General features: G+C 44.3%; 1 protein-coding gene across 1 annotated transcript in view; it reads right to left on the reverse strand.

Moving 5' to 3' along the window:
- Positions 1–23,919, reverse strand: part of GALNTL6 (polypeptide N-acetylgalactosaminyltransferase like 6) — a 1,192,984-nt gene that overhangs the window by 19,139 nt on the left and 1,149,926 nt on the right. The window contains exon 10 of the mRNA XM_061199500.1: positions 6,071–6,187. Within this exon, the coding sequence (XP_061055483.1) occupies positions 6,071–6,187 (117 nt within the window). The remainder of the gene's footprint in view (positions 1–6,070; positions 6,188–23,919) is intronic.

The raw sequence follows: 23,919 nt of genomic DNA on the forward strand, positions 1-23,919 counted from the left end.
AGATTCTTTTCCCTTATAGGTTGTTATAAAATATTGAGTACAGTTCCCTGTTGGTTAGCTATTTTATATATAGTAGTGTGTATATGTTAATTCCAAACTCCTAATTTATCCCTCCCCTGCCTTTCCCCCTTGGTACCATAAGTTTGTTTTCTATGTCTGTGGGTCTATCTCTGTTTGTACCTAAGTTCATTGGTATCATTTTTTTAGATTCCACATATAAGTGATATCATATGATATTTGTCTTTCTCTGGCTTACTTCACTTAGTATGATAATCTCCAGGTCCATTCATGTTGCTGCAAATGGCATTATTTCATTCTTTTTTTTACGGCTGAGTAGCATTGCATTGTATATATGTACCACATCTTGTTTATCCATTCCTCTGTCGATGGACATTTAGGTTGCTTCCATGTCTTGGCTATTGTAAATACTTCTGCAGTGAACATTGGGGTGCATGTATCTTTTCGAATTAGAGTTTAAAATACCCATATGACCATGTTACCTCTTAACCTGAAATCTCACCATATTTTCACATAACCCTTAGAGAATGAAGTTCAAACTCTTCAACACATAAAGAACTTTCCACGATCTGGACTTTGCCATGTTTTCCAGCTGCATCCCTTTCCCTTTAGTTTATGTTCTATCAACAATAAAAGATTTATAAGTTGCTGAGAGAGTAGATCTTAAAAGTTCTCATCACAGGGAAAAAATTCTGTATGTTTGGTGATGAATGTTAACTAGACTTACTGGGGTGAGCATTTCACAAGAGATACAAATATCGAGTCAATATGTTGTATTACTGAAACTAATATAAAACTGTATGTGAATTATACCTCAGTTTTAAAAAACTGTAGTTCCTTGCACTAATCAGGTGGTATGTATTTCCCCTTCGGTGACTTTGTTCACAGGAGCCCCTCTGGTTGGAAGGGCCACATTCACTGGCCAACCTAGTTACTGCTCAGCAGTCCTTTAAGGTTAAGTTCAGGTGTCCACTCGCTAAGAAGCCTTCTCTTTGAACCCCTCCCTTCCTCCCTCCCATCCCCCACCTTATTTCTCATGATTGTCTGATTATGTTTCTGTATCCCTCACTAGACCGTGAGACCCATAATGGCAGGAGCCACATCTTCTTCATCTTTGCGTTTCCAGCACCCAGAACAATTCATGACATTTAATTAATGTCCAATAAAATTTCTATTGAATAAGTAAAAACTCGCACTCATTATATTAACAGAAAGTGCATTGGGATAACTGTCAAGAGGAACTAATAATTAGTCTTTTCAGGTTCTCAAATGAATTTGTGTTGTTTGTGTCTAATTACAACAATAATTAATTTTTTGGAGCTTTCAATTCCAATGATTCTAGGCTCAGTTACCTATTATTAGAATAAAAATTTCCTGGCCTGTACACCTGTCATTGCTTAAATCTTTATGTTATTTAAATATCACAACCCCTTGGTACTATAAGCAGTGCAGCCCGCGCAGGAACCAGTGGTCTTGATGGTTTATCGATTTTCTGCTTTGTCTCTTTTCCTCTTTTCGGTTTTTATACACGTAGAAGCCAGAGCTGAAAGGCTCTCTCATCATCACCCAGTTGGGGACAATTGGCCTGCAGAAGTGCAACGACTGGCCACCAGCACACTTCAGGAGTCCAGGCTTGTGTACGCCTCTGTAGACAGTCTTTTCTTACTTTTTACTTTCTTTCTGTTTCCTTTCCTTACTTTTATTAAATAGATCAGTCAAGTCCAAAAGAATACCTGCGTGAAAGCAAACGGGCACATTTGTCTCTCGGCTGATTTATTCATCTGCTGTCACAATTACATCTCAGGGCACCCTCGGGTGACTTTTAGTTCTTGTTTCCAGGCTTGTTATTAGGGTGCAGTAATCATTCTAGGCTGTGCAGACTGATCATCAGCTTGTAGGCTTCAGTGTTTGAGGCATTAGTATTATTATTATCACCTGGTGCTTACTTTCCTGCGTCCCGGGAGACGCGTCTTCGGATTATATAAACGGCTTTATTCTTCTGCACCTGCCATTAGCTAAGATTTTTCTCTCTCGTGTCTTTGAAATGCTGTCTCCTGCCACGTAACTTATCCTAATGGTGGTGAGGAACCAATCAGGCACCGAGCGTCTCATTCCTTAGGCCCACGTGCCCCCGTGCAATCGTGTCAAAGCGGAAACAGACAGACATCATGCACGTATTTGATGGTTTGCAAACCCTTGGGCTGCGCCTCGCTGACAAGAAGTATTCAGATTTTATTCAGGTCCCTGCACAATACCTCCTGATTTTTTTTCAACCTCAAATTCCTCAGCCTCGGAGTAAATTGATGTTCCTTTCTCCACTTTCCTCTTTGAAGTGATACTTTAAAACGGATTCAGAATGATAGGTAAGTCATACTTCTTGGTGTGTGTAACATTGCCTGAGTCTGTGTTGTGTTATACGAACCAGCTCACAAGCCTCGCTGCTGCACGTAAATTTATTATCTCAATGTTGCTACCTGACCTGAGAAGATGGAAACTATTTTTCTCTCTGTGATTAGTTAGATTTTCTTGCATCGGCGTGCGGTTGGCAGAGGTCCGAGCTACTGCACGTTTCTCCTTGTGGTCTGGCATCCTCGGTCCTGAGGCTGACCCTGCACATCCGTCAGCTGTCCTGTACCAGGTGCACTGATCCGCCTCCGTCTCTGCACGTCTCTGTCCAGCTCTGGGCAGGGCAGCATCCTCAGCAGGACGGAGACTCCCCTGCAGGCTTCCTCCCAGCACAGGTCAGGGCTGCCGCCTGGCACCGAAGACTCCCCACGTCCCGCCTTTCCATCAGACCCCTAACGGCACATGGGGAGTGTTCTTTCCAGACCTCACAGTCCTATGAAGGCCTTTTTTTTCTTTTCTTTCTTGGTCCCTATAGGAAACTGAGAGCCAGCTCTCGGAGCTGCGGTGATGCCTCGACAGAGGGCTGGAAAATGAACTGCACGCTCCCTTCCTGCAGGGAAGCCTCAATCATCCCCCTCTTCTGTGACAAAAGCCGTTTTCTTACCAGGTGCTTCCACAGACTCTCTTTACCTCCCCACGGAACTATTTTGTTTATTCATTTGTGTTTTATTTTTGCCATTAAAAAAAAAATCATTCCAGCTCTAATAAGTGCCCCTTTCATGTTCTTTGAATGCTTTTGAATCAAAAAAGAGTGCCTATAATTTTCCTGTCCTGATATTCTTTTCTCCTTTGGGAATTTTAATCTAAATGTAGAAGAATGAGTCCTAATTTTTAGAAGTCATTGAGTAATATATCGAAAAAAGCGAACAGTTAATTACTGGAAAACGAAGCAGCTTGTGATGATTGAACCTCCACGTCAGTATACGGTGATATGTATTTCAGATATGATTGACTTTACCTCCTTTCAACCTTGTTGCATTGCCCTGTTTTCAGAAGTCTCTAGAGGCTGGAAATCTCTTTCACGAGCTGTAGTAACAGATCTTTCGTTCCTCTTAGATAGTTGTCTGCCTGTCTAGTGCTGCCCTCTGGTGACTATTTCTGGAATTACACGTCATAGCTTTTTGCCGTTTAGCTTGGGGTGGGGCGGGGTCGGGGAGGAACTGAACCAAAAAATTTTAAACGTATGCAGTGTAGCTGGTTTTCTTTATATTTACGTGCAGCCGTCAAACAAGATCTGCAGCCCAGAGCATATTTCATTCTAGCACATTCCAGGGGATGGAGACGTTCAACCTGATCCAGGCATTCAGGTATGCATCCTTCGTATCAGCCAGCTGGATAGGTGTGTCTCTTGGTTGGGCTGAATAGAGATGGCGGAGTGAACTTTAACCCAACAGATACGGATTTTCCTTATGGCATTCTCTTTTTTCTTTTTAAAAAAATATCCTTTCCCACCCTAGATGCCAGCCTTACTGACTGGCCTTGAAGCCTTCTCTTTTGTTCCCAGGCTGCGGTCTGAATTGCTTCTTGGGGGAAACAGGCTGGCACCGTCCACCACCCTGGTCACATCCCCGTGGCGCTTATAGAAAGGGACAGAGGATGGAGTAGGCCGTCAGCTTCCACGGATATTCCACGCCCCCCAGTGACCCTCGAGCTGCAGGGCCTTCTTTAAAACCCATCTGATACGTGTCCACACGTGCAGGGTGTATTTGAGTGAGTGAGACGTAGTATCTGATGTTCGGCGACTGCCTTGGACGGCGGGAGATTTCTAGTTTGGGGTTGGTATAAAGCGATCTGCAGGGAAGGTTGTGAGAAGGAAGAAGACAAAGTATATTTGCTCTGCACCTCCTCCCTGTGCAAGATGCTGGGACATCACGGACGTTATTGATTCTCACAATAACCCTGTTCGTGAGGTGGGTGTTACTGTCCCTGTTTAAAGGGGGAGGGACTATGGCCTCGAAAGATATAACGATGTCACAAGGTCGCGCAGGTTAAACTGGCTGGGATCTAGGTTGGCCTGACCAAAGGCCCATGATCCTTCTAGAAGACCGTGAGGCTGCGGGAGAAGAGGACAAGGACCGGGCTCCCGGCCGGGGGGTGTGGGTGTTGGGTTAGGGGTTGTTTGGCTGGGCTCTGGGCTGTGCCGTGGGCTTGGTCTGCTGCTGCTGTTTTCCTGAATCAGCGGCTCTGCGCTGTACTGAAGGCCGGAGGGTTAGGGGATGCTCGGTGGAGAGGGGGTGGAGAGGGGCCGACAGGCCGAGTCTGCACACCAAAACAACTCGTGGAGAACCCAGGCTGGGGGACGGGGAGCTTCACTGACTTGATGTTCAAGATGGACACTTGAGGAACAGCTGGAGGAGAGAACTAATGCCTTCCTGGAGACTGCTTGCCTACTCTTGGTTTTCATAAGAGAAGCATTGTGGACAATTCTGGGAGACAAGGCATAAGCCCGACATAGGATCTTGAACTTGAGATGTATCCTTTTGTAGAGGGAGGGAGGGGGGCGTAGGGTGGGGGGAAGGGGCTTTCACTGTATCTGTACATTTTTTTTCTTGTAAAAAATATGGCAATAGCTGTAGATACTCGTTCAGTCCGTGTGATGAGTACACCGGGGTGTGCTGTAATTTTTTTATAGTTTCCTATTTGAAATATTTTATAATTTAATATTCAAATAATAAAAACGGGCAGACATAATTCTACCCACCGTCTTTCCTCTTTTACAGGTGACACAGTGTGAGGAAAGCCCCTTTCAAGGATGTTTCAAAGAAGGTCAGGAATCATACCTCACTTAATAAACTGAGTTGCTCCGAAATGTTTTTCAAGCAAAAGCAATGAATAGTCTTAAAGCCTCCCCTGAAGTCCATGCTGGGCTGTTATTGCCTCCAAGTGACCCTTTGTGTGTAAGATTACAAACTGCTGCTACCACAAGAGGTGTATGTAAAGTATTCTTTTCAGTAAACAGCCAGAGGGGGAAAATAAGATTAGAGAAAGTCACAAAAACTTACAGAATAACCGAGAGTCTTTCAGTAAAACCATGAAATTTGCTTGGGAGAGTTACATAGCACTCTACAAGCTTTTCATGGTTTGAAAACTACCATTCTGGGAAAGGAAATAGAAGACTAGGGTCACCATCAACATCTCTACCACCCTTTCTGTTATTATTAGTTTTTTAAAAGCATGGTCTATCTTTTGCCACCCTTTTATTTTATTTTTTTTAGTATTTATTTTATCTATTTATCTGGTTATGCTGGGTCTCAGTTGCGGCAGGTGGGCTCCTTAGTTGTGGCACGTGTGCTCCTTAGTTGTGGCATGCGAACTCGGAGTTGCTCCGCGGCACACGGGATCTAGTTCCCTGACCAGGGATCGAACCCGGGCCCCCTGCATTGGGAGCGTGCTTAACCACTGTGTCACCAGGGAAGTCCCCCTTTCTATTATTTAAAGCACATTTTTGTACATGATCTCAATTAACAATCACGACTGTTCTAAGAAGAAACAAAGAAAAGAAGTGAAAAGAAGCAAAGAAGTGAAGTGATTCCCTTGACTGCAGAGCTGGGTGGTGACCTGTCAGGGCCTCACCCAGGTCCCACCTAGAGGTTTGTTCCCACACTGCCCCCCCAACCCCGCCTCAGCCCCTCCCCCCATGACGCACCTGCTCATGAGACCACGTCCTCTCAGAACCGTCCTTGACGCAGACGTCCAGCCTCAGCTCGGTCCCTGTGGCTCCGTGTTTGCTGTCCACGCAGAGGTTTGCTGCCACATTTCGAAGCTGTGGAAAGAAGACAGGATGAGGATGGGCTGTTTTTCATTGTACCCCTGGCTCCTGACAATCCTGGTGGAGATTCGGTTTTTTTTTTTTTTTGATTACATGATGATTGAATGATGCCTTAAATTTATATGCAATTTATGGGGAGAAATCAGAGGATTAACTAGAACATTGCCCAGTCTACGTGTAAAAGAACATGGGAAGATTGAACAGCAAAATCTCAGCTGGGCAGTGTGTGAAGCTACGACCCAGGAGTACGAACGTGGAGTTCATGACTTCTGTACGATGGGAGATTTTTCTGTTTCAGGTAGTTCTTGAACTTGGAACTGGTTATCTTCCTGCTTCAAAGCATCTTCTCCCTTCACTACCTTAGCTGGGAGAGCTCCGCTCTGAGGCAGGTGGTGCAGATAAAAGCTATGAGGAAGAGAGAGATCACTGTGCAAGGATGTGGCCACCTGACGCCCCCAGCAGCCTGGGATGGTCTTTGTCTGCACCTGTCATCCCGGTTTAGCATTTCTCCTGGATGATAAATTAATGCCATCCTAGACTGTTAGCAAAACAGAAAGGATAGTACTGTTGGTGTAATCCTCTACTGGATGAAGGTTCTCTACATCATGTCTGGACTTTGAAAAGTTGCAGAATGAGAAAAAAACACTCATAATTCTTAGCAAGTATTTTGTTAACATGGATGTAAAGAACTGAACAGTTGAGGGTAGGAAAAGGGTGAAAGATATCAACAGCAGAAACAGCAATGGAAAAAGTCTGGTTGCAGACACATCCCCACGTCAAATCTCCTGCGTGAAGATTCCACCAATCTTCCTGCGTGAAGGTTCCACCAATCTTCCTGTCGGCATCAGACCCACATCCTGCTGCAGAGCTGGGCAATGTCTGTAGTTTGTTACTGAGGTGTGTCTGCTTAGATAAGCTCAAGGATCTCAACCCTTTCCATGCCTTTGTAGAGTCCTGGATTATAATAATCCCTTTAGGTGCCACTAAGAATGGAAACAAGAACAGGATGTACTCAAGTGATCGTTTTAGTCATTTAGTCGTTATGTTCTTTTGCCCAGCATGAGTAGATAAGGAGTCTCTCCAGGACGGAAGGATGCCTGAATGGGGCCTGATCCTCCTGGGATGGGGCGGTGAGGCAGAGAGGAGGTTGTCATGTGATGTACTGGGTGTCACGAATGGAATAAATGACGCCTGGATGGGGTGTGCTGGAGAGACCTGTTTCATTTCCACTTCCTTTAGGAGTAGAGGCTGGTAGAGTGTCATTCAGGAGGGAATCAATGTGGTGGATACCAGTTTCCTTATCCACGGAATTTGGCAACAGCTGGGGTTTGTCTTCTGCTACTGGACCACTATTCTCGGGGTGTCTGTCCCCGATGACAGGGGATGTGAAATAATGGAGGACACAGGGCAACGGTTCTGAACCTACTTTGGCCTATGGACCTCTCCGAGAATCCAAGGAGAGCTATGGACACTCTTGCAAAAACAAATGGACAGACTGTAAGTGGACGCACACAAGCACTTTTCTATGCACTGTCCTGGGCACCATAGACTCCACATTTGAAGCTGAATGAGGGAAAATATTTGCCACCCCCCAATCCCCCCCTCCCCCCTTGCAAATGAATTGACTCTCTCCTCTTAGTCTCATGGGCTATCTTGAAGGACAGGGGGTGAACTAGGCCGTGTCGGCGAGCACCCCGGTCACTCCCACTTCCTTCACCTTTTCTCCACCTCCTCAGTCAAGCACCAGGGAGGAATTTTACTGTGGAATTTGGGGAGCCACGCTTAAAATAGGCCTTTTGTGGACTCAGTTCCCAGGTGTGTGATCCAGTTTATTGGGTGAAAGAGAAGCACCCTGAGGGGCAGACGTCTGAGCCTGCATCTCTCTCCAGAGGCCAGCATCCGTCAGCTCCCGTCTGATCCTATCTGGGGCCAGGGTGTTGGTTTCTAAAGCGGCTCCACCCGAGGGCTGCCGGGGAGAACTCTGGACCGAGCTCTCGCTTTACTCTTGGCCACTGAATTCACAGACTCACTCTTCTTAGAGAACCAGTGTCAAGGGATGCTAAAGGCACCTTCAGCGCTCTCTTGTTCCCTCTCCTACGTCCAGGAGCTCGGATCCACGGGGAGGGAGAAGCGGCTGCTATCGGTTTATGGCCACGTGGCCGCAGAGAGACCAGCTGCACGGGCTCTGCTCTTGGAAGAGAAGGACTCGGGGAAGAAAAGGACCTGGACCAGCCAGGGATGCCGGGCAGTGTATCTGCCAGACCTGCCCGAGGATCTGCACCAAAGCCATCAGAGGGCCTCTTTCTGTTTCTAAATGCTATGAGCGTGAAAGGGCTCTGGCAGGGGTTGAGAAAACCCTTTTCTAAACTCTTGCATGTTCCTTTTTTTTTTTTTCAATGAGAAAAATTTTTTTAACTTTTTATTTTATATTGCAGTCTAGTTGATTAACAATGTTGTGTTAGTTTCAGGTGTACAGCAAAGTGATTCGGTTGTACATATACATGTATCTATTCTTTTTCAACTTCTTCTTTCATTTAGGTTGTTATGTAATATTGAGCAGAGTTCCCTGTGCTATACGGTAGGTCCTTGTTGGTTATCCATTTTAAATATAGTGTGTACATGTCAACGAGAAAGTTTTTGAATATGCACCCTCAAATGAGTGTAAAATTACTGATAAATTATAATTCCTGTCCTTGAATGTTCTAAATTCTCAGGCAAATGGCATCTGTGTAGACAATGGGATAAATGGCTGCAGGAACCAAATTTCAAGTTTCCAAGCCATAATTGTCCACATCTGTGTAGATTTCAGCCCATCATTGTGCCAGAGAAGAGATGCGGAGAGCTCACTAGAGGACAAGGCAGGCACCTGGACTCAAGGCTCATCAGGCCAGCCTCACCTGCTGCTGTTTTCATTCCCACCTCTTCAGCCAGAGTGCACATCCCATCCTCGGCTCATAAGCACAGCTCTGTCATAATAAACAGATGAGTAAAATCCCACCAGAACGGGCCCTAATACTTGCTTATCCATTTGAATCAAGTTTTCTTTCTAAAAAAAAGTAGAAAAGAAAAAACACAAATGATTTGAACTTTTTCACCATGGGCTCTGTATTTGCGGCTGAAGGAAAAGCAGTTCACAGGCAAACACACGCCCAGATCTAGGGCAGGGACACTGAATACATCAACGCAGAGCAGGGAATTTTCCTGTTCTGTTCCTCTGACATCCAGCACGGGGACTCGGCAGCACTAAAATTGCATCAAGGAATCTGAGAGACACGGGGCAGGATTAGAAAGTGAGGTGTTGCTTGACTAGGAATGGGTGGGAAGCAGGAGAAAAATGGGGCAAAAGGGACTCAAGGTGTATGACAGGGGTACAGAGATAATCTCCTGTTGGACAAGGATTAGGAAAAGCTCTAGCGGAGAGGGAAGGATTTCTTAGGTCCGCAAGAGAAGTCAGGCTCAGCTGGAACCTTGGCTTTTCCTCCCCAACACGAGAGGTTTTATAAAAGAGGCACAGGAGAAGGGGAGTGTGAAATAAGTGTCGAGGTGGCTGACAGGTAATTCAGTTGGTTGTCGAAGAGAGACTCGCCTCAGCTCAACAAACGCTAGAGCATGGTTTGCTATCCTCTTGCCCCCCATAGACTTGGGGTGTTTTAGGTAAGAAGTAGTACGTTCGTAACTCATTCAACAAACATTAAGTACCTGGTATGTCCCAGCCACTATGCTAGATACTGGTATACAGTGAAAAATAAAAAAGGATTTGTGGGTGAAATGGTGAAGGGGGTCAATAGGTACAGACTTCCAGGGGACTTCCCTGGCGGTCCAGTGGTTAAGACTCCAAGCTTCCAATGCAGGGGGCGCGGGTTCGATCCCTGGTTGGGATGCCACATGCTGCACGGTGCGGGGGCCCCCCCAAAAATGCTAAAAAAAGGTACAGACTTCCAGTTATAAAATAAATAAGTCCTGGGGATGTGATGTACAGCACGGTCAGGATAGTTAACCGTACTGTGTTGTATATTTGAAAGTTGCTAAGACAGTAGGTCTTAAATGCTTTCATCACAAGAAAATTAGTCACTCTGTGGTGACAGATGCTAACTAGACTTATCGTGGTGATCATTTTGTAATATGTACAAATATCAAATCATTATGTGGACACCTGAAAGTAATATGTTACGGGTCAATTATATCTCAGTTTAAAAAATTCATAAAAATAAATTCGAATTCAACCCTCCAAAAATCTGTCCCCTTCTTTGAAAGCATGTCTAGTCCCTTGTGATCCAGAAAGTCCTGACGCATCAGGACCAATGATTCCTGAAGCCCCTCTGGCATGGTGTCCTCACTGGGCGGGGCATGTCTGGGGGAGATGAAGGCCCCCCGGGTGGGGTCAGGGTCCTCAAGACCGTGAAGACAGCTGCAGAGACATCCATCATTTTATTGATGGGCTCCAAAAACTGTTGCTTAGTGATTCTCTTTCCTATGGACAACATTTCTTCAAATCCCAGAGTTCTGTTGGTGATAATTGTTTTTTCATTCTTGGAAAACTGTGACCTTTTTGGTGCCCACGGCATGCTGTAGCACCGAGAGGGCTTCGCAGGCACCTCAGCTGCCAATACACCTGATGGGGCCAGTTTTCTTTCAGGGTCTTGCAGCTTTGATTGAATTTGACTAGTAAAGTGGGGAAAGGATTTCTCTTCTGAGAGCCCATAAACCTTTTAATTTTTTTAAATTCGGCTTTGAGGTATAATTGACATATAAAATTAGATATTTATTTATTTTATTAGTTTTTAAAATTTATTTTTGGCTGCATTGGGTCTTCCTTGCTGCTGTGCGTGGGCTTTCTGTAGTTGCGGCGAGCGGGGGCTACTCTTCCTTGCGGTGCGCGGGCTTCTCATTGCGGTGGCTTCTCTTGTTGCGGAGCACGGGCTCTAGGCGCGTGGGCTCAGTAGTTGTGGTGCACGGGCTTAGTTGCTCTGCAGCATGTGGGATCTTTCCAGACCAGGGCTGGAACCCGTGTCCCCTGCATTAGCAGGCGGATTCTTACCCACTGCGCCACCAGGGAAGTCCTAAAATTAGATATTTAAAGTATGCCTTGTGGTGAGTGAATATACGTTTACTTTGTGAAGGGATTCTCCTCATTTAGTTTATTAACACAGCCATCACGTCACATATTTATCTTTTTTTTTGTAAGAACATTCAAGTTCTCCTTGCTTAGCTAGTTTCAATTGTATAATTCGGTGTTATCAGCTACAGTCAGCGTGTTTTACATTAGATCCTCAGACTTTGTTCGTCTTATTCCTGCCTTGAATGTGTGCTGCATTCTACTCACAACCAGGCCCAGCACGTGTTACAAGGGATCCGCTAGCGTTTAATAGTTACTTCTTTTTGATCGCTACCACCCGACTCACATGACTGACCTCCCGAAGTACTTGCCCGGCCGGCCGCAGCTGGTGACTGTTCTAACCTTGAGATCAGAACATCTCCACCGTGATACCTCATCCAATGGGAGGGAAGGGGTGTGCTCCTCTGCTGGTTCCCCTGGTAACCGACGAGCTCACCTGACATCAATCCCCCTATAACTGGGCTTTCCCCTGCCGCTGGGAGCCAAGACTGCCTCCGTGTCCTGCCCGCCGTCCACCGTTCACAGTGGGGAGTGGCCCCAGGACCCTGCCTCAGACGTGTAAGCTCCCGTATGCATTAACCACTGAGGCCTCTGTCGCTGACTCCGGGCTCTTCCTTCCGTCTTAGAGCTGGGCAGGTACAGGTCTTGTAGGCCCGTGAGCGCCGAGACGTCGGGAAGTTAGGACGGGGAATGGAAAGTTTTGGGGCCGACCACTAACACGTGGGGCCTGAAAGTTTCGGGGGTAACCCTGGGGTGGCTGTCCACTAGTATCGGGGTCCTGCAGTGCCTGTCCTTGATGAATGGGGGCCGCCGAGGGAGTACAGAGAACTCCTAGACGCCCCTACGGCTGTTGCAGAGGTATTGGCCACAGCTGTGGGCTGGCCATTGCCTCTTATATTAGGAAAGGCCACGGAGGCTGAGCTTAAGAGCCGAGGCGAACGTTAACTTGAACGCTGATTCCTGTTCCTCTGCAAGTGAGGCGTGTGCATGTGTGTGAATGATATGGATTATTCTCTATTCCTGTTATTTGTTTAAACTGAATCGGCTATTTAGAAACTAAAAAAAAAAAAGCCGTGAAAATGGCCAAAATGGGAAGCCTTTGACATTCTAAAATGGGTTTTTGCTTATGCTGTTAGAGGAATTTGGCTTTCTAGGTGGAATTGGTATTTCTCTCCCTGTGCCTTTTGAGGTATAAATGATCTACCTGGGCTCTCAGGAACTTTAATCTCTGAGAGTGAAGACAAAAAAGAGAGGCCTTTTAAGCTGTAGCAGGAAAACTGTGAGATCTCTGTGTCTGTAGAGATATATGCATGACTATGTGTACCTTATAAATATGAGGTGTCTCTGCTTCTAGATGGCGTTGCCAAGATTGGTTTGTGGATGAGCTCTGTTTATTTGCTTAAAAGAAATTACAAGCTTATGTGAATTCTCAGACATAGAATGAATTTCAGGTTCATGTGATCTGGGAAATATTCAGTACTGAATTGATATCTGTTATTGAAGCTACTGAAGCCTGTTGGTTTGATTGATATAGACATGTTTTTAGAGTCATCAGTGTTAAGTATAATACTTCTGTTGTACCTAGGTTTACTAGAGGTCAAATAAGACTAGAGGTCAAATAAGACCTTATTATATCTGTTGCAAATTTGTCAGCAAGGAAGATAACTTGATATGATGAAACTTTAAATGAGATAAGAGCTTTTAGGTAAACTCTATAGGAATAATTATGTTTTGGGAATGTCTGTCTAAAATAGTCCCTCCAGATTTTGCTAACTTGAAACTAAACTAAGTTAAATAAAGAGAATTCATTGACTATCTGGGTCATTTCAAATGGGATAAAATATTAGAAGATTAATTGCTGTGCGAGTCTAAGTTTACCAACCTTTGCCTTCCTGGGAGAGGAAGACTAAAGCATAAATTATCCAATCAGGAAATGCCGGTATGACAGATAGTTCACATTTACTTGCTTCTTGGTTTTTGGTTGGTTCATTTCCTTTGAATATATACCCAGAAGTGGGCTTGCTGGATCATCGGAGTACCACACATTTTTGATTACAGTAGCTTTGTGTTGCATTTTGAAATCAGGAAGTGTGAGTCCTCCAACTTTGTTCTTCGTCTTCAAGATTGTTTTGACTATTTAGGATTCTTCAGATTCCATATGAACTTCAGAATGAGTTTTTCTATTGCTGCAAAAAAAGCCCTTGGAGTTTTGATAGGGATTGCCTGTAGATTTCTTTGAGTAGTGTTGCCACAGTATTTTTGGGTAGTATTAACAATATTGTCTTCTAATCCATGAACATTTATTTAGATCTTTTAAAATTTCTTTCAGTAATGTTTGTATATGTCTTTTGCCCTGTTGGTTAAATTTATTCTTACGTGTATTTATTTTTAGAAAGAAATACAATGTATATAGGAGTATAGATTCTGGAATTAGACTGCCTGGGTTTAGAGTTTGATGTCACCATTTACTAGCTGTGGGACTTTAGGCAACTTATTTAGCTTCTTTTTGCCTCAGTTTACTCTTCTGTAAAATGAAGATAATAATAATGATACATGATAAATTTGATGTGATGATTAAATGAGATTATACGTAAAAGGTGCTTGCATTAGTGTCTGGTTCATACTAATTGCTCCATAAATGTTAGCTTTATTGTAGTACTAGCAGAAGCCATATTGAGATGCATAGAAAAATGAGGCTGGGGGGGGTAGATTGGTGCCATTTTGGGAAGGTCACAAATACCAAGATAAGCAATGTAGACCTTGTGCTGTTGGCAGAGAGAATTATTAGAAGTTTTTGAGAAGAAAATCTTATTTTAGGCAGTCAATTCTGGTGTAAATGGGAAAGAGAGATGAAGAGTAATGCTGTTGTGAGCAAAGGCACCAGTTCTAATCGATAATGAGAATCTGAACTCTGGTAGAGGTAGCGATAGAATGTATCCAAAGAATGTGTACATATTCAAAGGGAGAGGTGTACTGCAGACACATTTTTTTTTTCAGAGAACATTTGCAGGTCTTGACAATCGTTTGCTTGTGGATAATGAAGATGTGCTGAGTTTGAGGTGTCTTGGTGACATCCATACATAGACAGTCTGAAGTTTGGGAGGGAGGTCAGGGTAAGAAATTCAGATTTGGAAATCATCCACTACGCCGATTATTAAGACATCGCCTCTCAACTCCACACCTACCCCCTCTGCCTTGCTTTGTGGTACTCAGGGTGGACCCTGTAGACATTTTCCTCGCACCGGTTACAACTGTAGGCTTTACTAATGGCGGGTGCAGAGCAGGAGGAAGGCTCTTTCCTTCTTTCGTGTGCCCTGTTTTCCCATGTGTATCAGCACGTGGGCGTGTGGGGTGGGGCAGGAGGAAGTGGCCTCACCTGAGAGGTCCTCATGGATTCACTGGGGCTCCTGCCTCCTGCAGGTGTCCTCACCACCACCTGGCGGCGCTGTTTGCAGCAGCCACACCTGGCAAAGGAGGCCTGACCTTCCTCCTTGCTGGGAGAGGTGGGGGAGGGAGAGAGAGGGAGGGGAGGGGGAGGGGTGGGGGAGGGGCAGGAGAGGGGTGGGGGAGGGGCAGGAGAGAGGTGGGGGAGGGGAGGAGTGGGGGGAGGGGTGGGGAGGGGAAGGGAGAGGGGTGGGCTCTCCTAAGCCTCTGAGTTCCCGCCTTGCTCACGTTCCCTGAAGGTGGCTACTTCTGTGCCCTTTAAAGTCCATTTTACCCCTTTTACTAGTTAACGCTTTTCTGCCCATGAAGATTTCCCTGTTCAGATTACTGGTGTGATTTCTGCCTCCTGCCTGGAATCTGACTGAGTGATAGTTGGAGTCAGAGGAGGATGTGATATTGCACAGCAAAGAGGAGGAGGAGGGTTGAGAGTGGAATTCGGGGAATGGTTTCTCTGGGAAGCAAGCAAAGAACGAGTTGTTGGGAAAAAGCCGGGAAAGTAACAGGAGAGCCAGAGAGAAGGCAGAGAGAAGGGTTTCAAGAAGTGGATGTGGGGGGGGGGGCGGGGGTCAGCAGGGTCAAATTCCTTAGTGAGGTCAGGGGGGGCTGGGAGGGGCCGTCGGACTTGGCCGCTAGGAGGTCCCCAGGGGCCTTTCCAAGGACAGTTTCAATTTCCAAGGTCAGTGAAGGCAGGAGACAGATGGCCAAGTGGACAGAGGAAAAATGGGAGGCAACCAATGCAAGCTCCTCTTTCAGGAAGCTTGACCTCGATGGGAATGAGGAAAAGCAGAATTAACACGGAACAACCTTTCTGGGATGGGGAGACTTGAGGACAGAATTATATATGAGCCCTCCCCAATTCATGTGAGGCGGATAAAAAAAATTGTGAGGTGCTTTTAGAAATTAAAAACAGCAGATGGAAGGGGAGGGATAAAGTAGGAGTTTGGGATTAAAATATACACACGTTTGTATATAAAATAGATACACAACAAGGACCTACTGTAGAGCACAGGGAACTGTACCCAGTATCTTGTAGTAACCTATAATGGAAAAGAATCTGAAAAAGAATATACATATATATATATAATCTGAATCACTTTGCTGTACACCTGAAACTAACACAACATTGGCAATCAACTATATTCCACAAAAATTTTTAAAAACCCAGCATATAAATGCAAAGTACTGAAAACGCTCTCATTATCCTTCTAGGACCTTCGCTGTGGAAGGTTCTGCCTTGTGGCTGTCACACTATTTCTGCTCGAGCAGATCATTCCACCCCTAATCGCTCCATGCTAGTGGCGTCCCGTGGCTGCTGGCAGAGACGCCTCCTGCCTTTCCTAGAAATTAAGCCCACAGAGATTTTCTTCCTATCGTACGCACATTTTCCTCTTCTGAATTTACCATAAACTTAATTGCTTTGGCATCTCTCTCTTGCCCTGCGACCTACTGGAACTGCTCATTTCGGAAGCCTGGCTTACGTTATGCAAGAAAACGATGAGCCCACGGCAGAAATATTACCATAGGGCCTGCAGACTTGTATGTGTTCTGCTCCAAATAGTCTATTTCTAAAACTATGTCCTGCCACTTGAAATGAAGGATTGTGAGTATTGTTTGTGAAACAACGATATCCAGTGTCAGAACAGAACTTTCAGATTAAGGATTAATCGCCAAAAACATTTTGATTTGCGCAAATAGATACGGAGGAAGATTTGTATAAACAAACCACTTATTAGAGTTATGATAAGCAACTTTCTCTGATAGAAAGAAGAGAAATGAGAGTACCTACTTCATACTAAGTTGGGAGCTTTCACAACCACTATTTCACTTCTTCATCTGCACCACTGCTGTGCTGTGTATCCATTCCCATTGGCAACTGAGGCTCTGGGAAATTAAATGGTTTGTCCATGATTATATGACTGGTAGATGGCAAGCGGGATTTGTACCTATGTCTCTGATCCCTAGATCTGAGCTCTTACACCACATTATGGAAATGGATATAATTAATTCACCAGAAAAGTGCAGTTTGGGGTGATAAGTCTGTGGTAAATGCTTTACTGAGCTCAAAGGGATACATGGAGATGAAAGAAAGCTATGAATCCTTGGGTTTAGAAAAGAAGTGATCTTAGTCCAAATTTGGGTTGGAGTCTGACTGAGGTAGAGAAGCTGAAGCAGTGTTAGAAATAAAACCACTTAAAAAAAATCAAAGCAACATAAATATCCATTATCCATTGATAGGGAATTGTTTAAATACATTATGATAGAGGCATACAATGGAATACTTTGTAACCATTACAAATAATACGATGTGTCACATCGTAAATTAACTATACTTCAATAAAGAAAAAGAAAAAACAAAAAAGAAATAAAACCACTTTAACGATCAGGGAGCTTTGGTAAAGCGCTGGCAGCCCAGGGATGGAGAAGTGACCAGTGGTCCAGGTCTAGGGCTGAAGGGGCCCAGCTGCTTGCCCACGATGGCTGGACTCTGGGCGGGGGGGAAGGGGTGCTGGTACCAGAGAAGGCATCACGGGGGTGTTAAAGGGAGCAAGCATTTCCTGACCTCTGCACGAGACCCTAGATTTTGAATCTGGCTTTTTAAAAGAGTCCACTTTCCGAAAAGAAAAATTAGAAAGTGGCAGAACAGTGATGACTTATATATCCTTTGCAAAGCAGAGAAGACGGAACAATTGTGATCTCTGGAGCACACAAGAATACGAACTCTTAGTAACTATGTTTTTTTTTTTTTTTTTTTTTTTTTAGCTTGGATTTTTTCCCTTAGGTTTTGGTGTTGTAATTTCACAAAGTCAAAGAAGGAACTAGTTTAGTACACATCCTCGAAGGGGTGCACGGCTGGCAAAAGCCAGTGACCAACTGGCTTGGCCGAGCAAAAGTTTCTAAAAGCTCAGGCAGCGATTATTCATGCTTTGGTGTGAGTTATGCACACACGTGTTATGAGACAAAAGCGCACTGTATGTCAGAAACATGAAAGCAGACCTTTTTTGGGTAAAGTGTAAGGAGTAGCATAGGAGATGAACAGAGTCACTCATGCCCTGGTTTTCTCCCTGCAATTTACAAAACTCAGACTAGTCCGTTAAAGCTGAACAGGAGGAGGGTAAGTGAGACCTGAAGGAAGATTTTACAGGGAGAGTTCAAGAGTATCTACAGGAAAAGTTGCCAGAAGGAGATCTGAGAGTCGGGAGTTAATATGAGTAGTCCGTGCAGAGAAGGGATCTAGGAGAAGACCACTTCCCACGCTGCTAACAGTACCAACGTGTGTCAAGGGGTTTACGAGCGGGGATGCTGCTTTGAAGGCAGTGCCTTCGGGAGAAGCTGGCTCGTGTGCAGTGTGGCCCCATCTCTGCCGAGATTGTGGGAAGACACCCCGGCAAGGTGGTTGTCATCACACTCGGAAAGCAGCACGGAGCCATCTCTCAGACTCGGCCCCGTCGTGCACCTCGTCTTTTAACTAATACCTTGACATTTCCTATTCCTGTCATTTTCCCCTGGAGTGCTGTTCTATGAATACGAAAACACTCCTGCCAATGCTGCGTTCATCTATGATTTGCCAGTAAATCTCCGATGTGCTCCAGGGTAATCATGAAAATCCACTTCCAACATCATCCTCAAGGATCTGAGGGTAATAGCCATGGGCGTCGAAAATAAAGCAACTTTTTTAGTACTTGAGAGATGACTCATACAACATGGTGTCCAGATAAAATAATTCTTCCTGTTGAATTCAGGTCAGATCATTGAAATGTGGGCAGGTTGAAAAGCTTATCGAATAGAGGGATGTTAAGCTCTTGTGTAAAATTCAGGACTGTTAGTTAATGAACATCTGCAATCAAATTCATAGAGTTGATTCTGAGAAGGATGTGACCCTTAGACCGGGACAGGATTGCAGCAAAATCCCTGAGACACATGATCATCTGTGGGCTTTTAAAGTTCTCTGGAGAAGTAGGTTCTCTTGAACTCATTCGTGAGTTTAATAGCCATCCTTCTAAGGAAGGTCAGCAAATTGTCCTTATTTTCAAGTAAGATAATTCAGGGTCTGAGTTTTCTACTGTAAATTTCATCATTGTTAAACACACCATATTAAAAGAGGTGACTTGGGTCTTTAAGGGGAAAAAAGGTGAAAATGTCAAATTGCATTTGGGATACCAACTAGTAGTGTAATACATGGTATAACTACTTCCCTGAAATATTTCTTTGCAGGCCCTCGATTATGAAGCCGTAACATTTCCATTTTGTAGAGGACAAAGCTGAGTGGTGATAAAAATACTCCCACTCTCCTTCTTACCATCTGACACAAAATCAAACAGATGGGGAACGGAAATAGTGAGCTTCGGAGGCCAGCCTTAAAATTCTGAGTCACACTGACCAGCATTCCACCACTGTGTCCCGTATCAAGGGAAATTCGTGCAAAACTAATAAGAAAACTGTTTAATATTTCCTATGAAAAAGCAAATGTTCTCTCTCCAAACCAATGACACCAGAAATTCCACCCTGGAGCACCATCTCATGCAAAAACCAGTGTAATAATCTCTGAATGCTTGAATGCTCCGGTCAGCTTTCTGAATGATAATATCACATTTCCTTGTAATCTGAGCATTTTGCATAGTCTCCCTCCTCTCAAATTTCTTAACTGAATGTAATTAATCAGGACAGACTCGATGGGTGGATAGTTCTGAGAACGAGCTAATTGGGGTTTGATGAGATTGTGAGTTATCCTTTCTCTGGGAGAGAGTGAGATGTTATTTTTCCCTGAAAATAGAGCAGAACAGAACAACAAAACAAAACAATGCAGAACAAAACAAAAGAGGTCTTAAAGAAAGCCAGCATTAGTCTAGGTCTGGTCTAATGAGTCTGGGTCCACATACAACCTAAACAGCCGGTCCAGGCAAGTTCAAGAGGAAGTTTGGCAGGCTCACCTTAGTGTCAGGTGGCTTTGGGAGGCCAAGGGCTGGTTCTGTTTCTTGCAGGATCCTGCAGTGTTACCTCAAGCCAGTGAGTTTGGGGAGAAGCTATGCCTTAACCATCTCTGTAACTCCAGCCCCTGGCATAGTTCTTGGTGTATAATAGATTCATCAGCTGGGCTGCCATAACAAAATACCACAAACTGGGCGGCTTAAACAACAGGAATTTATTTCTTACAGTTCTGGGGGCTGGAGGTCTCAGATCAAGGTGTCGGTAGGTTTGGTTTCCTCTGAGGCCTCCCTCCTTGGCATGAAGACGGCAGCCTTGTTATTGTGTTTTCACATGGCCTTTTCTGTGGCACCTGGTGTCTTGTCTTACAAGGACACCAGTCCTATAGGGTTAGGGCCTCACCCTTATTACCTCATTTAATGTTAATTACCTCCTTGAAGGCCCTATGTCCAAATAGTTATATTGTTGAAGGGTTAGGGCTTCAACTTATGCATTTGGGAGGTGGGGGACATAATTCAGTCCATAACATATAGTACTTACTCAATAATTGCCTTTTAAATAAAGAAAAAGGTTAACTATTTTTCTAGCTAGTTTCTCTGCTGATGAATGAGAGGGGTCACAATGACAGCTATTATTATTCTGGCAATTGATCTTAGGGTTTTACAAAGAGGCTTCACTAAACATTGAAGTTTTCACATGATTTCAAGGGAATTTATTGCTAGACCTATTCGTTGGATGCACTGAATGTCCACTTCCTGTTATGACACACACACACCAGGCCTATTCAGGAGATGGCTGGAGTGGCAAAGCCCCTGGCTTGGACTCATCTCTCAAATCCCTTCCCCAAGTCCTGACTGCTCTCCTCTTATTGCTGGAATTAGGTCACGGGCAAAGCTCCAGCAGTGACTTTTTTTTAAAACACCTTTATTGGAGTATAATTGCTTTACAATGGTGTGTTAGTTTCTGCTTTATAACAAAGTGAATCAGCTATACATATACATATATCCCCATATCTCCTCCCTCTTGCGTCTCCCTCCCACCCTCCCTATCCCACCCCTCTAGGTGGTCACAAAGCACCGAGCTGATCTCCCTGCAGCAATGACTTTTTGAGCCACAGGTGGCCCTCCAGCTGACTGTGATGCTTGCCTGGTTTATATTTTGAGCCCCGTCTTAATCTTTTCATTCAAGGCTGTCAGGATCATTTTATGTAAGCGATTTTAAACTTTTTTGGAATCTGATGAAAGCTACGGACTCTCCAGAAAAATATATATATACACAAAGTATTCTTGCGTTATATGTCTGGTGGCCCATAAAGACTGTTTCACAGACACATGGGAGCTTAGCATTTGCTCTTTGGAATGCATGATCTGAAAACTTCCCTGTACGCATGGGCATTGGTAGACAAGAAAATGGCTATAGTTTTTGCTTTAAAAAAAACAGCTGAGAGCAGTCTCACGCAAAAAAGGTCTTGAATCTCTGCCTTGCATATGACTTAGGTACTGTATTGCCTCCTCTATCCATTTGTAATGCAAATCAGGGTTTCCACAGCAGTAAATAATAATAGCCAACATTCCATTGAGGGCTTGCTGTGTTAGCCCTGTGCTAGGTGCTTTCCATGGATTATTTCATTTAACTGTCACAACAGCTCTTTGAGGTAGGTACTATTGTATTTCTATTTTGCAATGAGGAAACCAAGGTATATTAGTTTCCTGTAGCTGCTGTAACAAATTACCACAATCTTGGTGGCTTAAAACAATTGAAATGTAGTCTCTCACAGTTTTGGAGGCCAGAAGTCCAGAATCAAAGTGTTGACTGGGCTGTGCTCCCTCCAAAGGCAATTATATGCAAAATAATTGATAGCAAAGACTTGAACAGGTATTTGTACACCCATGTTCATAGCAACATTATTTGCAATAGCCAAAATGTGGAAACAGCCCAAGCTTCCATTAACGGATGAATGGATAAACGAAATGTGGTATATACGTACAAGGGAATATTATTTTGCCTTAAAAACGGATGAAGTTCTGATGCATGCTACAACATGGATGAATCTTGAAGACGTTATACTAAGTGAAAAAAGCCAGCCCCCAAAGGACAAACATTGTATGGTTCTACTTCCCAGTTTCCTGAAACAGTCAAATCCATAGAAACGAGGAGCAGAGTAGACGTTACCAGGGGTTGGGGGAGGCAGGAATGGAGAGTTGGCTCCTGGGGACAGAGTTTCAGGTTGGGGTGATGAAAAGTTCTGGAGATGGATGCTGCAGATGGTTACACAACAGTGTGAATGTATTTAACGCCACTGAACTGTACGTTTAAAAATAGCTAAAAAGGTAAATTTTATGTTATGTATATTTCACAGTAATAAAAAAATAGGGCTTCCCTGGTGGTGCAGTGGTTAAGAATCCACCTGCCAGTGCAGGGGACACGGGTTCGAGACCTGGTCCAGGAAGATCCCACATGCCACGGAGCAACTAAGCCTGTGCGCCACAACTACTGAGCCTGCGCTCTAGAGCCTGTGAGCCACAACTACTGAGCCCACGTGCCACAACTACTGAAGCCCACATGCCTAGAGCCCGTGCTCTACAATAAGAGAAGCCACCGCAATGAGAACGCCACGCACCGCAACGAAGAGTAGCCCCCGCTCGCCGCAAGTAGAGAAAGCCCGCACGCAGCAATGAAGACCCAATGCGGCCAAAAATAAATAAATAAAATAAATTTTAAAAAATAATTTAAAAAATACAGTGCTTACTTGATGGTGATTTAGGAAGTTGCTTTCACTTTCTGTAAATCCATGAAAGAGAAGAAGCCAAGCTAAGGGGTCTGGAGGTAATGGCGGGTCATATAAGGCAGGACTGAATTTCTTTGCTTTGGGGTGGATATCGGAAGAGACTTGTGCTTAATACGACCTCTGAATGAATAAAATTTTCTCCATGCATTTAGAACTTACTATATCTCATGCCAACAACATATTTCACCCCCACTTACACAGAAGGAAAAATCTTATGAAGAGATATAACATGATCTGCTCTTCTCTGATGGTACATAATTGTTTCAGGAGAGAGCTGTCAGGAAATCCCCGCAAAGGACTGGGATTACTTCCGGTTGCAGGGAGAAATTAAAACCAGCTGCAGGTAGTTGCAGGTGATAAGCATTTTTATTTTTATCTTCCCCTCTCTAATCCCGCTTTATTCGAGACTAACTCCCTTCCAACCCATACTATCATCTTTAGAAACTAACGAAGATTGTTTTCTTAATGTACAAGTAGTCACGGCCGAGCTTTCCACCCTTATTGCCAGTGTTTGTAACCAAGCAGGGCAGCTCAGAGGGTTCTTAAAACCAGAGAAAGCACTCTAATAAGCTGGCAGAGGCAAAGTCTGCTTTTAAATTCATAAGCAATCTTATAGTTCATTTGGAGAGGGAGAGAGAGCAAGAGAGAGAAGAAAGAAAGGAGTACTTGAAAAATGGGAGACCCTTGCAATTTTCTGCTCCATGTAACCCAGGTGTAGACTCGATAAGCACTTGAACTTCCCCCCACCATTTGCTCATTCAGAATGTCACGGTTGGGGCTGACACTGGCAAATGAAATTGCTTTTTCCGTATTCAGTTTTCCTTGTTTTATTTAAATTTATTTATTTATTTATTTATTTATGGCCATGTTGGGTCTTCGTTTCTGTGCGAGGGCTTTCTCTAGTTGCGGCGAGCGGGGGCCACTGTTCATCGTGGTGCGCTGGCCTCTCACTATCGCGGCCTCTCTTGTTGTGGAGCACAGGCTCCAGATGCGCAGGCTCAGTAGTTGTGGCTCACGGGCCCAGTTGCTCCGCGGCATGTGGGATCTTCCCAGACCAGGGCTCGAACCCGTGTCCCCTGCATTGGCAGGCGGATTCTCAACCACTGTGCCACCAGGGAAGCCCCCTTGTTTTATTTAGTTTGCATCTTCTATCCAAAACTTTTGTTGAAAATTGGATCTTTTAGAGGAGACAAAACCAGTTATCTTCAGGAGAAAATACTTGCTCATTTCACTTTGGCATGGAACAGAATTAAGTGTAATTTCTCTCTTAGATATGGGAATTAGATATTTAATTGTCAATAACTATAGCAGACGTGGAATGATTAACTTTGGGTTATTCTGTATTCCTTTGGCTTTGAGATGGTCAGACTGTTAACACAACAATTCCAGTTACTTTAGCCATGAATTTGGATGTACAGGTACTGTGGATACCATCACCGCTGCCCATGCAGGCAG

Source organism: Eubalaena glacialis, chromosome 9 (genome assembly GCF_028564815.1).
Source record: "Eubalaena glacialis isolate mEubGla1 chromosome 9, mEubGla1.1.hap2.+ XY, whole genome shotgun sequence".
NCBI classification, from domain to species: domain Eukaryota; kingdom Metazoa; phylum Chordata; class Mammalia; order Artiodactyla; family Balaenidae; genus Eubalaena; species Eubalaena glacialis.